This window comes from Xyrauchen texanus, chromosome 30 (genome assembly GCF_025860055.1).
Source record: "Xyrauchen texanus isolate HMW12.3.18 chromosome 30, RBS_HiC_50CHRs, whole genome shotgun sequence".
Taxonomy (NCBI): domain Eukaryota; kingdom Metazoa; phylum Chordata; class Actinopteri; order Cypriniformes; family Catostomidae; genus Xyrauchen; species Xyrauchen texanus.
In genome coordinates this window covers 33,802,886-33,818,325 of record NC_068305.1, presented here as the reverse complement: position 1 = coordinate 33,818,325, position 15,440 = coordinate 33,802,886, and the positions used below count along the sequence as shown (strand labels likewise).

At 35.4% G+C, this 15,440-nt stretch overlaps 1 protein-coding gene across 1 annotated transcript in view; it reads left to right on the top strand.

Moving 5' to 3' along the window:
- Positions 1–7,029, top strand: part of LOC127623889 (sodium/potassium-transporting ATPase subunit beta-1-interacting protein 2) — a 210,517-nt gene extending 203,488 nt beyond the window's left edge. Inside the window, exon 7 of the mRNA XM_052098477.1 lies at positions 4,097–7,029. Coding sequence (XP_051954437.1) covers positions 4,097–4,106 — 10 coding nt within the window. The 3' untranslated portion in view covers positions 4,107–7,029. The remainder of the gene's footprint in view (positions 1–4,096) is intronic.
- The last annotated feature ends 8,411 nt before the right edge of the window (positions 7,030–15,440 follow it).

Below are 15,440 nucleotides of genomic sequence, written 5' to 3'. Positions count from 1 at the left end.
GTGATATCATGTCCCTGGTTACATCTACAAAAATGAGTAGTTTCAGAGGTGGAGCAAAGTTATTACATTTTGATGATACATTAGGAAGTCATTTTTATTTTATTTTTTTATTTTATATTTTTAGACTGTAGTTCACTGGCAGGGATATTTATTAAGAAAATAAAAAGATTAAGTTTTGATTTCATTCATTTGTTTTATTTTTTATTTCATTTTACGACTTAGGATATATATTAAACAATGTTATCTCAAATAAATAACCTCAACTGTACTGTCACCATGGCATCATCCAAAGTCATCTTTGGCCTGTGGGTGAGCTCAGCTCATCTGATGTGAAACATATGGCAGGGGTCCAAATGTGCCTGTTGCCAGTCCTGGCACACAAGTGACACATATCAGCCGGAACACTCCCTGCCATCCCCTATGGTAGGAAGGGCACAGCTGTCCTGCCCAGTGTCTGAGTCCAGTGACAGGATAATGGCAGACTGGAATTCTGCCAGTGACATGTGATCAGAAAGGATACCCCATATGTATTAATATTTCACCCATAATACTAGAGTATTTGTCCCAAGAGGATTTGTAAAGGTATCCTTTTATAATGGGGCCTTCTGCCATTTTAAGCATAGTGTAAGCTCATGAAAGAATAATTCCTGAAACATGATGTTAACCATAACACTTTTACTTAAATTGGCATTAAATAATTATTTGTTTACATTTTCTTGACCAATATGACTGGACTTTATTCTGACACATGGTGTGTTTCTTGCATGTTACTGATAATCTTTAATTGCAATAATACACTACATTTTATTTGTAGATAAAGGGCTTAACAGTTTGTAATGTCTGATCAAAAACCTGTCGTGTTATTGCCATGGCTTTGAAACAATGTGTATTATGAAAAGCACTATGCATATGAAAATATCTTGACTGGCTTCACATAAATAATGAACATATTTATTAAAAGAAAATCATGCATTAAAGAATTGTTTTAGGAAATTTGGCTTGACCTAAATGTTCCTAACACAAACCTGCTGAGGACACATTTATTTGGGGGGTAAAGAAATTTATAAATTCAGACTGCACAGAATTGTCATTGACAGCTGTTCCCTCATAATAGCTGATGTGCATATAAGATTGTAAGGTGTTTAAATGTCTAATATAGGGTATATTATGGGTCAGTAATTCAGATGGCTTGCAAAATGTAAACTAAGTAAAAGAACAAGAAACAAGAACAAGAAACATTACATTTCACAGTCTAAAGTATATTCTAGAGCTTTGGTTACACACTACTTTGTTTAACACATGATTTAAAAGTCTTTAAATGTCGTATTTATAAAGTTATAGCAACACGCATCATAAAAGGATTTTAACACCAGCGGCTGCATACATTCTTGGATACTTTGTATAACAATGACAATATATATAAAATATATAACAATATATTAGAAGATCTCTAACAATGATTTTGAACATATTTTGCAGACATAGAGTTTCACAATTCACAGGTATATTGTTTCCTCATTATTTAATTAAGTCTGCAATCGAACGTGTCAGATAATAGAATGGGTTTTCTAGGCCATTCATATGACTGGAATCTTCATCCCATGTTGATTTTACATCATTTTAAAAGTAACATATTTACTGTACCTTTAAATGAAATACCTTTAAGCTTTTCTTCCATAAATTGAAGTCCTGCTTTTACAGCAACCAATTTACACAGCAGAAGGGTGCAATTACATGGGCTTTTAGATCAGTGACAAGTCACAAAGCTTTGTTCAACTCTAAGATCCATCCATATTCTCTACTGGGAAGGAACAGATGCTGTAAAATTGGGATTAATGAGGATTACACAGAATGAACAGAGAAAAAGACAATAGAGAAAATTAATTATTCTCTAAAAGAACTGCAGCCCCTCGTCACCATAAGAGCAACCCTGGTCTTATTTGGTAAAGGTATCTTGTTGAAGATGCACTGCATATTCACTGTCAGCCTGTGTTTTGTATTTATTACATGGCCGGCTGACTAAATCATTCTGTCGCGTCATGAGTCTCTTGCCTTTGTAAATGTCAGAGGTGCACTTTTACATAATGCATTGGAGTGCTTTGAATGGCAGGTCCATCCATAAGCAGATGGCATATTTTGATATTTCAGGGGGTATATTTTTTCGACACATGCTTCGGTAAAAGTATGTGCATATGTGTTTAGTTATTAAGCGCGGTGAAAATATGAATAATGAAAAGTGGGAAAAGGTCACTGCTAATAATTATTTGGAAGGGCAAACAAAGAGTAAAACTGATATTAAATGAATAGATCCAACTCAGAAGCCCACCAACACAATGAATGAAAACCCACATAGACAAAAGATGCTTTGTTTCAACCAGCTACAAAACAACAGCTCAATCTTGTAGTCAATCAGTCTTCACAGCTGATACTGTATCAGTGTCAGCCCATGGGTCTAATTGTATGAATTTATTCCATGCACTGTTTTTCATGTTTAAAAATAATCAAATGTTCAAATTTGGAAAATGTTGCTTAGATCAGAGGTGCTGAACTGGTGGGTCGCAGGTCTGTTCACCTAATAGATGAAAAACAATTGCAATTTAAATACAAATAATAAAATCCAACAAACCATGAAATTGTGTATAGTTAGGAAGAGATAAGAAGAGCCATATCATCTTTTGAAAGGGGGGGGGGGGATTCCCACACTGCAAATAAATTTGTTTAAAAAGCATTTTTGTCTTAGTTTCTAGTAAAACTATCTGGAAAATGTTTTGATAAATAACTAGCAAGATTTAGTGAGGTTTATGCTTAAGACAAGGAAAAAATTGAACTATTTGCCAAAGGGATAAGAATTATGTTTATGTATTTTTACCCCATTGGCAAATACTTTTTCTTGTTTAAGCATAAATCTCACTAAAAGTGGTCATATTTCTCTGAAAACAAGAATAATTATCTAATGCCATTTTGATTCTCATGTAAATACATCATATTTTACGAATGTTTCGATATTGTTACCTGAAAACAGGACAAAAATACTGAATAAGAATTTTTTTTTTGCAGTGCATATCTTTAGTTTATGAACACAAAGTCCACACTTGTCAAACTCTACTGTATTTTGGTGCAAATTAATCCGCCACACTGGTAGACGCTAGCCAAATTTAGCAATGCCAACATGGTTGCATGGCATACTTGAAAACTATTGCTATAGAAAACTATATATAGTAAATGAACTATGTTTAGTTTACTAGACTACATTAAAACATGGATTCACATGCAACAAGTGTAAACATGGTCAGGAACAAATATCAGCATAATGTCAATCAATACGACTCCAGAGGTTAAATTAATGTCTTCTAAAACAACATGATTGCTTTTGGTGTGAAAAAGATCAATAGTTAAGTACTTTTTAACTATAATCCATTGCTTCCTGTCAGCAGCAGTATGTGCATGTGATGTAATCGCTTTGGCACGTGAGACATGCGAGAAATGAGGCACGTGCAACACAACCAGAAGAGCAGTGATGTTTACAACTGAGTAGGAGGAATGCTGTACAGAAGCTTCATTGGCTTCGTTTGTATCTGTATGTTTTTCACAATGGTGCGTTTGTGTGATTTTCCTGGATATCTCAACCGGGAGAAGAACATGAGATTACGTCCATTACATGCTGACGCAAATACGTCACACAAGAGAACGCTTGGACTCTAAACCATCACGTCCTGTAATCTTCACAAGAGAGTATAATTAAAAAGTACTTAAATATTTATCTTTTTCACACCAAAAGTGATCGTAGTGCTTTAGAAGACATTAATTTAACCGCTGGAGTTGTATCGATTACGTTTATGCTGACTGTCTGTTCATTTTGGAGCTTCAAAAGTCATAGCGCCATCCACTTGCATTTAAAGGACCTACTGAGCTGAGATATGTTTCTGTTATTCTTCAAATGTGTTCTGGTGAAGAAAGAAGGTCATACACACCTGGGATATCAAGAGGGTGAATACATGATGAGAGAATTTTCATTTTTAGGTGAACAAACCCTTTAAAAACCACTGGCTTAGATCCCATTTTAACATTGTTATTTCCTTGTTTTGTTCTTCCATAGGTCAAAGTAATGGATTAACTGCCTTATCAACTAATCAAAACGAAGAACTGATGTTCGAACATTGTCTTTCAACGTTAATGTCTTAACATAATTGTGTCTTATGAACTGTTGGAGGAACACGAAACTGACACTTTAACCTCAAAGTCTCAAGCGACAGCGGATTTTTTATTTTATTTAATTTTTTTGTCTATCCCCAGTCCTTCCTCCTTCAGAGCACCAGAGCATCGCCGTAGAGCTGGGAGAGCCTCCTTGTGGCTGAGACCCTCTTTGCCACTATCATCAATACAAAACAATTCTTAGCGAAGGAGCAAACTTAGTTGGTCTCTGTGGATGCCAGTGGAAAGATCTTGAGCACAGCAGCAATAAGAAAGACTTGGAATCGTGCAGTGGAGCAAATGGACTTCAAGTGTGTTTTGACTGACTTTCCTGGAAACCATCCATAACTTAAAAGAATGTTAATTAACCAGTCAGTATGATATTACCTTATCTGAAGTAGGATATTACCTACAATCTTCAAACAGTGACTGGAGTGAATTCTTGTGGAGACTTTTTATTTGGTTGTGTTTACAAAGGGTCATTCCAAGCTTTGGGGTTATCATCGCACTGGGTTTCTTACAGTATCTAATCGCAACCCAGTTAGTTTCTCTTCTTTCTCCTGGATGTACTTATCTTGAAAGTGCCAAGAACCGTTACAAAAGCCGAATATTGATATCAGTAGCTGCTAAGAGACTCATATCTTTAGAGTTAAACAACATTCAAAAATACCTATGATTTTATCCATTAATAACTCCACCATGGGATCAGCCGTATTTGTTTGCATGAGGTGTCAAAATCAGTTGCGTATTTAATATCTTTTAGCTAGAACTAGGCCAGCCTTGAAAGGGGTAACAGTTGGCCTAAAGGCGACTGTCCTTGCTCCAAAAGGTTAATTGTGAATATTGTGTTTTTCTAAAGATGGTGTTGAGTCTTGTTACAAGATAATGAATAGACAATTTTAAATTCTTTCTATTTTGAGCCTTTTTTTTAACATGTGTGCCAGCTAGTGTTAACTATTTTCTAGTAGATTATTAATTTATTATGCCATATAATTGGGCCTTTTTTTTTCAATATAAATGTACATATTGATGGGGTAATCTTTGGAGAGGGGTAGGGATAGAGATGCATTATTATTTGTAGTATAGTGTGTGGCACTATAGTCTACTATGAGTCTACTCGGGTTAGAACTTTTTGTTTTCTGTAGACGACAGGAACCCAATTTTTAAAAGCTTTTTAAAATGGATAGTTCACCCAAAAATATAAATATTGTCATTATTTACATTACTCACCCTATTGTTGTTCCTAACCCATATGATTTTTTTTTTCTTCCATGGAACAATATGAGGATGAGTAAATAATGACATATTTTCAATTTTGGGTGAATTACCCCACAATTGTTCCCCAACAGTAAAGTTGGCAACACTCACTATTAACAGCCAAAGTTATTCAGGTTTGTTAAAGGGATAGTTTACCCCATATCATCTTTTGATAATAATGTGTATTACTTTTATGTGATGTGTAGATTTTTAGAAGAATATCTCATTTCTGTATGTTCATGCAATGCAAATGAATGGTGGTCAGACTTTTGAAGCTCCAAAAATCACAGAAAGGAAACATAGAAGTAATCCAAAAGTCTCCAGTGGTTAAATCCAAATCTTTTAAACCAATATGATAGATGTGGATGAGAAACAGGTCAATGTTTATGTCCTGTTTAACTGTAAATCTTTACATTCACTTTCACATTCAGCCAACTACTGATTGGGGCTGGTCAACGGTTGAATTCGATTTTTGGACCTTTTGAGTTCTGGTCACCATTCACTTGCATTGTGAGGACCAACATAGCTGAAATATTCTTTTAAATCTTAATTTGTGTTCTGCAGAAGAAAGAAAGTAATACACATCTGGGATAGCTTGAGGGTGAGTAAATGATGAGAGAATTTTCCTTTTTGGGTGAACAATACCTTTAAGTCTCTGATTTAGCTGTACTGTATGGCTTCTTTTGTAACCTGGGACAAATTAAGAGACACTGGAAAAGTTTCACTGGATTTACTATAGATATGTGTTTGAGTAAAATTAACTTTTTGGTTTTATTCTATAAAGTACTGACAACATTTCTCCCACATTCCAAATAAAAATATTGTCATTTAGAGCATTTATATGCAGAAATTGACAACTGGTCAAAATAACAAAAAAGATGCTGAAGCACCCCCAGATCCTCACTGTTTCTCCACCAAATTTCCCAGTGGGTGCGAGACACTGTGGCTTGAAGGTCTCTCCAGGTCTCCATCTAACCATTATATGACCAGGTGTAGTTCAGGGCAGATTAATCTTTGTGAAGTACACATGAATCAAGCCACGTACAAGGTTATCCTGGAAGAAAATGTACTTTCTTCTGCTCAGCAAATGTCCCCAAACTCTGAGGATTGTTTTTTTCCAGTAGGACAATGCTCCATGAAACACAGCCAGGTCAATCAAGTTGTGGATGGGGAAACACCAGATCAAGACCATGTCATGGACAGCCCATCTCCAGACCTGAACCCCATTGAAAATCTATGGAATGTGATCAAGAGGAAAATGGTTGGCCACAATCATCAAACAAAGCCGAGCTGCTTGAATTTTTGCACCAGGAATGGCATAAAGTCACCCAGCAATATGAAAGACTTGTAGAGAGCATGCAAAGATGCATGAAAGCTGTGAATGAAAATCAGGGTTATTCCACCAAATATTGATTTCTGAACTCTTCCTAAGTTAAAACATTAGTATTGAGTTGTTTAAAAATTAATATGAACTTGTTTTCTTTTCATTATTTGAGGTCTGAAAACACTGCATCTTTTTTGTTATTTTGACCAGTTTTCTGAAAATAAATGCTCTAAATGACAATATTTTTATTTGGAATTTGGGAGAAACTTTGTCAGTACTTTATAGAATAAAACAAAAACACATACCCATATTACACAATCGTGTATATATATATATATATATATATATATATATATATATATATCACACACGATTGTGTAATATTTTATAGTCAATTAAGAGTGCAGTATAAAAATATATATATATATATATATATATATATATATATATATAAAGCATTTTTATATACTGCACTCTTAATTGACTAAAATATTTCACAATTATTTATCTGTCGGTTGAATGGTGCATAAGCATGAAATGTCTTCATTTGGGTCAAACTTCCATACCAAACAGAGCTAAATAACACATTTTCCCTTCCTCTGCAGATAATGGATGATGAAATATGTATTTCACCACTGTATATTACCTTCTCCTTTAAACTGATTCATAGTAAATGTGTGCAGAACCTGATATATCTGTGGTTTGATGTAGAATTTCCTGAGAGAAAGTGCCTGAAATGACATCCTGTTAACATTCCAATAAATGGCAATCTGCTCTCACCCTGAATGGCTGTACATAAACCGAGGGTCTAACTGAGCTGTGTTTAATGAAACCCCTTGTGAACTGAACTGGCAAAGCTAAGTGGCTTTGACAATTAATAAAGATATTTGAGCTCCACCACTCACCATACCTCACTGGCAAATAATTCCCTGCAGACATTCATAATAATCTTTGTGTGTCTGAATCAGTATGGACTGATGGTTATTTATGTGGTTAGTAATTAAACAAGAGCAATGACATTATGAAAGGAAACCTGTTTGGGTGAATCTAACAAAACTGGCCCAGAATGGGCATATTTCGTCTCAAAATCAACAAAAAGAATAAGAAATTAGTCTATATTTAGAACTATTATTTTCAAGACAATTAGGCACTACCCACCCCCATTCTCATTACTGTAATGAACTTAAATCTCATTTTAATTACTGCAATGCAAAGAAAAAAATGGAATTTATTTTTAATAGTAAAGTATTTATGCATAGTGATATATATTTGTTTATATACCTAATATTTGTTTTACTGATTTTATTTATTAACCGAATTAATGCTGATTAAAATGCAAAACAAAATCATTGTATTACAGTAATTGAATCTAATCACTGTTGAGCATAATGCAAATTACAATATATATATACGTATATATATATAATACTAGTGAATGAAAACATCAGATTCTGAGCACATTAATATAATCAGAAGCGTATGTCTTGCATTACCGTAATTATGCATTAAAACAATTATCATAGAAACAATGCAATGTTAACATCAGAATCCTTCATTTATTTTCATAACAAGACAAGTACATGTTATGTCCACATTCATTCAACACAAACAGTTTAAAAACAACTTTTTGCAGCAGAGGAGAGTTCATTCATTGAGTAAATCTATGAAGGATTTGTCAGACTGATTAAAACCGATAACTAGTGTTTTGGCAAGTCATTTTGAGAGATACATTAAAAGAACTAGCTTATAAGAGTCAATTATTGCTTAATTATTACTTATAACAATAAAATTGATTTTCCTTTTGACATCAGAGAGGAAATGTCTTCTAGACGTATTGCAGATGAGCAAACAATATAAATTAATTAATGTGGAGCCGATGCAAAAATGTCTGATAGGAGATCTTCTCAGAGAGTAGGCATAATATGGCCCAACCTAGGGTACCGAATCTATCGGAAACAAAATGCTGACTTCCCGTGTGATAATTTTGATCTTTTGATTTTGATTTTTGCATCGACTCCAGCATGTTTATCTTTCATTGTCGTGTGACCAGTGTCAGCAGGCTGGGTAAACCAGGTATAGATAATGCAATTAAACCAGGAAGTAATCGAATTTGCACAATCACTGACGAGTGTGACATTTTTACTCCATTGACATTTAGGTTTGGGGTTTGGGTTGGTAGTACAGTTTATAATATAGGCATTCATCTGCATTGTATTACAGCCTGTACAGCTGAAAACAACTCACTTTACAACATGCTTATGGAGCCTCTCCGTGGACATTTCACCCGGAAAATGGAACTCACACCTGCCCATACGCCCACCAACAGTTACTGCTTTAGCCACTGGGGGCAGTGTTTCAGTAAGCACAAACTGATTTCAGCTAAAGAAAAGTCAACCTATTGGTTCTGATTTCACTGTGAGATCGGTCTGCACAGACAGTGAACACAGCATAATAGGAAGATTTGGTTTGGCGTTTTGAAGTTTTTGCCATAACGCTTTTTGCTGTGGTGCTGGATATTCCGACGCTACTGAATAGAGGTGCAGGTAACATTAAATCGTCACAATCCAAAAAGTCTTAAAAACATTTTTTTATGCAAAACACAGTTTTGTTTTGTTTTATTCTTGTGATTTTGGGGTTAAATGTGACATGGATATGTAAAAATACACAAATGAATGAACTCCTGCAAGATTATCCGATTTCAGCACATTGAGTCTTTACATCTGTCTGACAGCTGAACAAGTGACTTTTAAGACATATGTAAATACATCTTTTATTCAAACATGGTGCTTGATTCAAACATGTTGAATTAACAGGGCAACATTAAAGCAAAAACATACAAGGTGCAGTCTTAAGCTTATGTGAGATTTACTCTGCATTAATTCATGTAAAACGACATGTGATAGACATACACTCTGCATTAATTATAAATATGAAAGATGCCTGAATGAAAATGAATATACTCAATGTTCAGGAAATTATGCTTCTACCAGGGAGTGTAAGTGATGTCACCATGACAATGCTCTAACCAAAACTGTAAATAAAAAATATGTATTCTGAAACTAGCTTAAATTCTTGTGAAGTATACCATATGGTCTGAATGGAATTACAAATAAAGCTTCCATTTGATGATATTGTGACATAATGTGTGGTGTGTGTGTGGTTAAAACGGTTCTGGGGATTTCCATTTCCCAGCGATGCTCAGCTGGAATGTGTTAAAGTAAGCAGTTAAATAATCTGTGTTTAGGAAGAAACTCAGTAAAAAGGGATATGATTTATGTTCTGTTATGCTGCGTTTGATAAGGTGTGTTTTTACACTGTTTACTATTTACACTTTTTACAAAAGTTTGGAATAATGCACAGATTTTGCACTTGAGCAAAGATATTGGTCCTTTTATTCACCAAAGTGGCCTTCAACTGATCACAATGTATAGTCAGGACATTAATAACATGAAAATTACTATTACAATTTGAAAAAAGTAAACTACATAAAAGAGTTCACATCAAAAAAATCATCCACATGCAGCAATGACACCTTTGCAGATCCTTGGCATTTTAACTGTCAGGCGATATTTCACCCCACGCTTCCTGTAGTACTTGCCATAGATGTGGCTGTCTTGTCGGGCACTTCTCACACACCTTACAGTCTAGCTGATCCCACAAAGCTCAATGAGGTTAAGATTCATAACACTCTTTTCCAATTATCTGTTGTCCAGTGCCTGTGTTTCTTTGCCCACTCTAACCTTTGTATGAAATTTTCAGTTTTTTGGCAATTTCAAGCATTGTATAGCCTTCATTCCTCAAAACAATGATTGACTGATGAGTTTCTAGAGAAAGTTGTTTCTTTTTTGCCATTTTTTACCTAATATTGACCTTAAGGCATGCCAGTCTATTGTATACTGTGGCAACTCAAAAACATGCAAAAAGACAATGTTAAGCTTCATTTAACAAACCAAATAGCTTTCAGCAGTGTTTGATATAATATCAAGTGATTTTCTAGTACCAAATTAGCCATTTAGCATGATTACTCAAGAAAGCCTGTCTAGATTTGATCAAAAATGACTTTTTCAAATAGTGATGGTGCTGTATTTTACATAAGTAATGTCCTGACCGTAATTTGTGATCAGTTGAATGCCACATTGGTGAATTAAAATACCAATTTCCTTCCAAAACAGCTAAATCTGTACATTATTCCAAACCTTTGGCTGCCAGTGCATTTTTGGGGCATTACCATGACTGATAATGCTGGGGTGTTTGGCTTAGCTGGGGCCTTGCTTGTTAAATGGTAAGACTGTTCTTTGTGTTATCTAAAATAAGGTGCTGTACTTAATTCAGCAAATATGAAATGCTCAGTCTCCTCTTCATTTCATCATCCGTCCACACCTTACACTACAGTATTCTGTCAGTGTATTCCGCTCATGTGTCAACTCACACATTGCATGCTCTACAGGACTTGTATCTTGGTACTTTGCATTGCAACTGCAATGATCTATCAGTTCAAAAAATGTAGTAGTGGGTTATGCAATGCAAGGCACTATGGTAAAAGTGTTTTAATTTCATAAAATAGTATTTTGTGAGGAATAGGGAAAAAGGTAAGTGTTTCTTAACTGAAAATCTGTCATTTGCTTAATGATTTGTTTGAAAGAGATAAAAAGTCATTGTTTTTGTATTGCATCTAGTGTTAGTTTCACCAGGAAAATACTGGAATGTGTACAAGGAGCCACATTAAAATCATTTTGCCAAAAATTTGAAATTGCATTTGCTGGTTCAGAAATGTCACACTTCACATTTAAGCAGCTGCCCAGGTTGTTTGGAATGGGTTCAGTGCTACATTTTCAAAAGCTAGGTTTTTTTTTTACTTCTGAAACTTTTTACGAATTTTAACTTACCATTTTTTGGTAGTTTTCTGTTTCCTGTCATTTCTTCTGTCATAGTAATACAGTAAACTGTGACTGCCTAGCAACAGACTTTAGCCTTGATTGTCAATGATAACTGTCTTCCAATTACTGTAAAAAGGATTTGCTGTCAAACGTATACCGGAAGCCCTTCTTACTGCACCATTGATGTGCTACCAAATCACATGTTCTTGCTGCATAATGCTTATGTTTCTTTATAAACATCAATGGTGTAACAGGCTGTATGCATGTTTTTTACATTTTTGTAGGATTTAATATGTAAATAATTAGTTTAAGAATCTTGGCCACATTCAACCACCAAATAATTGTATATATGCAAGATAAATGACACCTGAGCAGATTAGAAATCTGATTAAAATTCTCCACCATTCAATATGTAATACGACAGGCTCGTTGTATCTGCTAATCATTTCAAGGAATTTAGCTCAATAAAGGGATTAGCGATTGATTTGGAGAATATAAAAAGAATCAATGTCCACGTCCGATCAAAGTCTTTGGCAAGCGATAAGTTGTTCAGAACGTAAGATTAATTGTTACGGTAATAAAATTGTCATGGCCATTGAAAATAAAATCACAAATAGATTGATATACAGTGAGCATATAGCTGAGGATCGACAGATCTCAAGGGACTGATATAATTTAATCAAATATACAGTCAACATCTCTTTGAATTTTAACAAGTCTTTATTAACTAATCTACAACAAACAACTAAGTAGAGCAGACAAGAGAGAGAGAGAGAAGGTGGTCCAGGCTAGTCTTTTAACCCCTTCGGTTTGTTCACACCCCAAAGAGGCTCTAAGCCAATCAGAGGTGGCTTTCAGAGGGCCTGTGGTCAAAGTGTCTTCCACTCAAGATGATTACTTTATTGGCTTTGTTCTGAGATTTGTCAGTTTCCTGCTCAAAAAGAGACAATCAATTACATACCAAGCAATTGTACTTTCTTATTAAAGTACAGATATAATTCCATTATTATGCATGATAAAACTTCCTACTAATTAGTTTGTTAGTTTTAAACATGGATAAAACATTAGCCTACACGTTATGAGAAACATTGACAGGGTTATCATCTGCATAAGATGCATTTGTAAAATGTTTGTAAAATCCTACACACAGCTGTTATTTGGATAGTAGTGAAATAAGAAAAGTCAAATGTCCATGTCAAATGTTCATGAATTAAGCTTCATGTGAGATGGTAAGCCAGAAACATGCCTCGTGATTAGTATAATTAAGTTGGTTATATTGAAGAACAACAGAATGTATTTTCTTCTGAAATTCCCATGGGAAGTTTCTTCTGCAAATGGTCTTATCAGTCTTATCAAAGAGGAGAGGGGTTGTAATTGTTGTGACCTCTGTTCTTAAGGCAGTTAAGATTTGCCAGATGCGATAAATTCAGACTTTCTGTCGCGAGTCTGAATCTCTTTATAGCTCAGGAGAAAGTCAGAGTAGATTCTGTATTTAAGTCATTCTGTGTAGAATTTCTCTCAGCATTCTTCTACCTCCAAGGCACATGTGGTGTGCTCTATGTGCTGACTACAATTCCCAATGGGAAGCTAATGATTACGGATCACATGTACGCACCCTAAGCAGTTATGCGGTTTCCTGAGCTACAGTAAATTTACAGTAAATTGCCGTTTGAACATATTGAACATATTTAACCACTGGAGTTGTATGGATTACTTCTATGTTTTCTTTATGTGATTTTTGGAGCTACAAGTGTCTGATCACCATTCACTTGCATTGTATGGACCTACAGAACTGACATATTCTTCTACACATCTGGGATGGCATGAGGATGAGTAAATGATAAGAGAATTTTCATTTTTGGGTGAACAATCCCTTAAATTAGTAACAATATATTCTTCTATCCCATCTTAAAGGAATCGTTCACCCAAAAACATAGAGCTTTTGCTGATGTGCAGAAAATGTTATGAGAGTGTTTAACCAGCACTCCCCAACCACCGTGCAAAAGAGGGATCAATTCTGCTTAAATATTTTAGAAGGATAAAACTAGCTTCCTATCACTAAGTTCTGTTCAAAGAATTCTTGGTGTTTTAGGGCACACTGGGTTGTGATGTGTAGGGAGGTGATATACAGTGATGAAAGACTAGACTTTGCTACTGAATGCTGCTGACACGGAAAGCATTTTCTGCACTGTCTGAAGGCATAAGAGCTCACTTTAATTACCTTTTCTTTTTATTCCTGTCTCTCAAACAGCCTGTCTTGGCTCGTTAATTATTATGATATTATTATGATGTGTAATACACTGCCTGGCCAAAACAAAAGTCAACGTTTAGATTTAAATAAGCAGATACTTAAGAGCCTATGATTGGATCATTATTGCAGTGATTAATATGTTTCAGCTGGCAAAAATTATTTGAACCCTAACTGATGCAGTGTGTAGCTTCTCATTTCTTAATCAACCATGTGGGAAGATGGTCCATGGTCATGGAAAAGATGCTACTGTGTTTCAGAAGGCAAACTGGAATTGGGTTAAGAACTGTCCAACGCATTATTAAAACCTGGAAGGATAGTGGTGAACTGTCAGCTTCATCGAAGAAATGTGGTCGGAATAAAATCTTGAATGATCATGATTGGAGATCGATAAAATGCTTGATGAAGTCACATCATAAAAAATTGACAGTAGAACTCATGACTAATGAAAATGTAGGATTGGGAAAAAAACAGCCGTGTGGCCACGAGAAAGCCATTTGTTAGTGAGGCTAATTGGAAAAAACAACTTGCGAGGGAGCATAAAGGTTGGACTGTGGAGCAATGGAAAAAGAGTCCAGATTTACTATTCCAAAGCCATGGGCATGTCAGGGTAAGAAGGGAATCGCATGAAGTGATGCATCGTCATTCATAGTGCCCACTGTAGCTTCTGGAGGCAGTGTTATGATCTGGGGCTGCTTCAATTGGTCAGGTCTACGTTCAGAAACGTTATGCGGCATTAAAATGAAGACTCTGAAAATAAAGACTACCTGAATGGACTGAATGACCCAGTTATCCCATCAATGGATTTTTCTTCCCTGACAGTACTGTTATTTTCCAGGACAACAATGCCAAGTTTCATCTGGCTTAAATTGTGAAAGAGTGGTTTTGGGAGCATGAGGAATCATTTTCACACATGAATTGGCCACCACAGATTGTCCATTGTTGCCAAAAGTTTGCCGGAGGTTCACCACTGCCAGTGAAGAGCAAACTTATGGCAAACATTTGCGGCAAATCACATGGCAAGTTTGCAGCAAATTTAGTTTTTTTGTAAGGGTAGCCATGCACTAAAACACTAGTAGCAACTGCATAGCAACATCCTAGCAACCACCTAGCAATTGCATAGCAATGCACTAAAAAAAACATACAGAACACAAACAATTAAATAGCAACAACCTAGCAATCGAATAGCAATGCACTACAAACACTCCGAACACTGGCAACCACATAGCAACACCCTAACAATTGCATAGCAGTGTGCTTAAAAAATATTAAACAATAGCTACTGCATAGAGACCCTAGCATTATAGTGGTAAGTTTTGCATGGGCAAGCACCGCTAATATTTTCTTCAGAAAATGTAAAAGTCTAGTTTAATTTAACAAGTAACGTTTAACCTTTTTATCCATGGCTGGTATAAACGTATTAGCCATGCACTACTACATTGTTAAATATCAGAGATACCTCCACAAAGAGGCAGGGAGCAGCTCTTTGCCTCAATAACTCAAATGAGCCCCCATGCAGAACAGGGTTTTGTTGCTTACAACA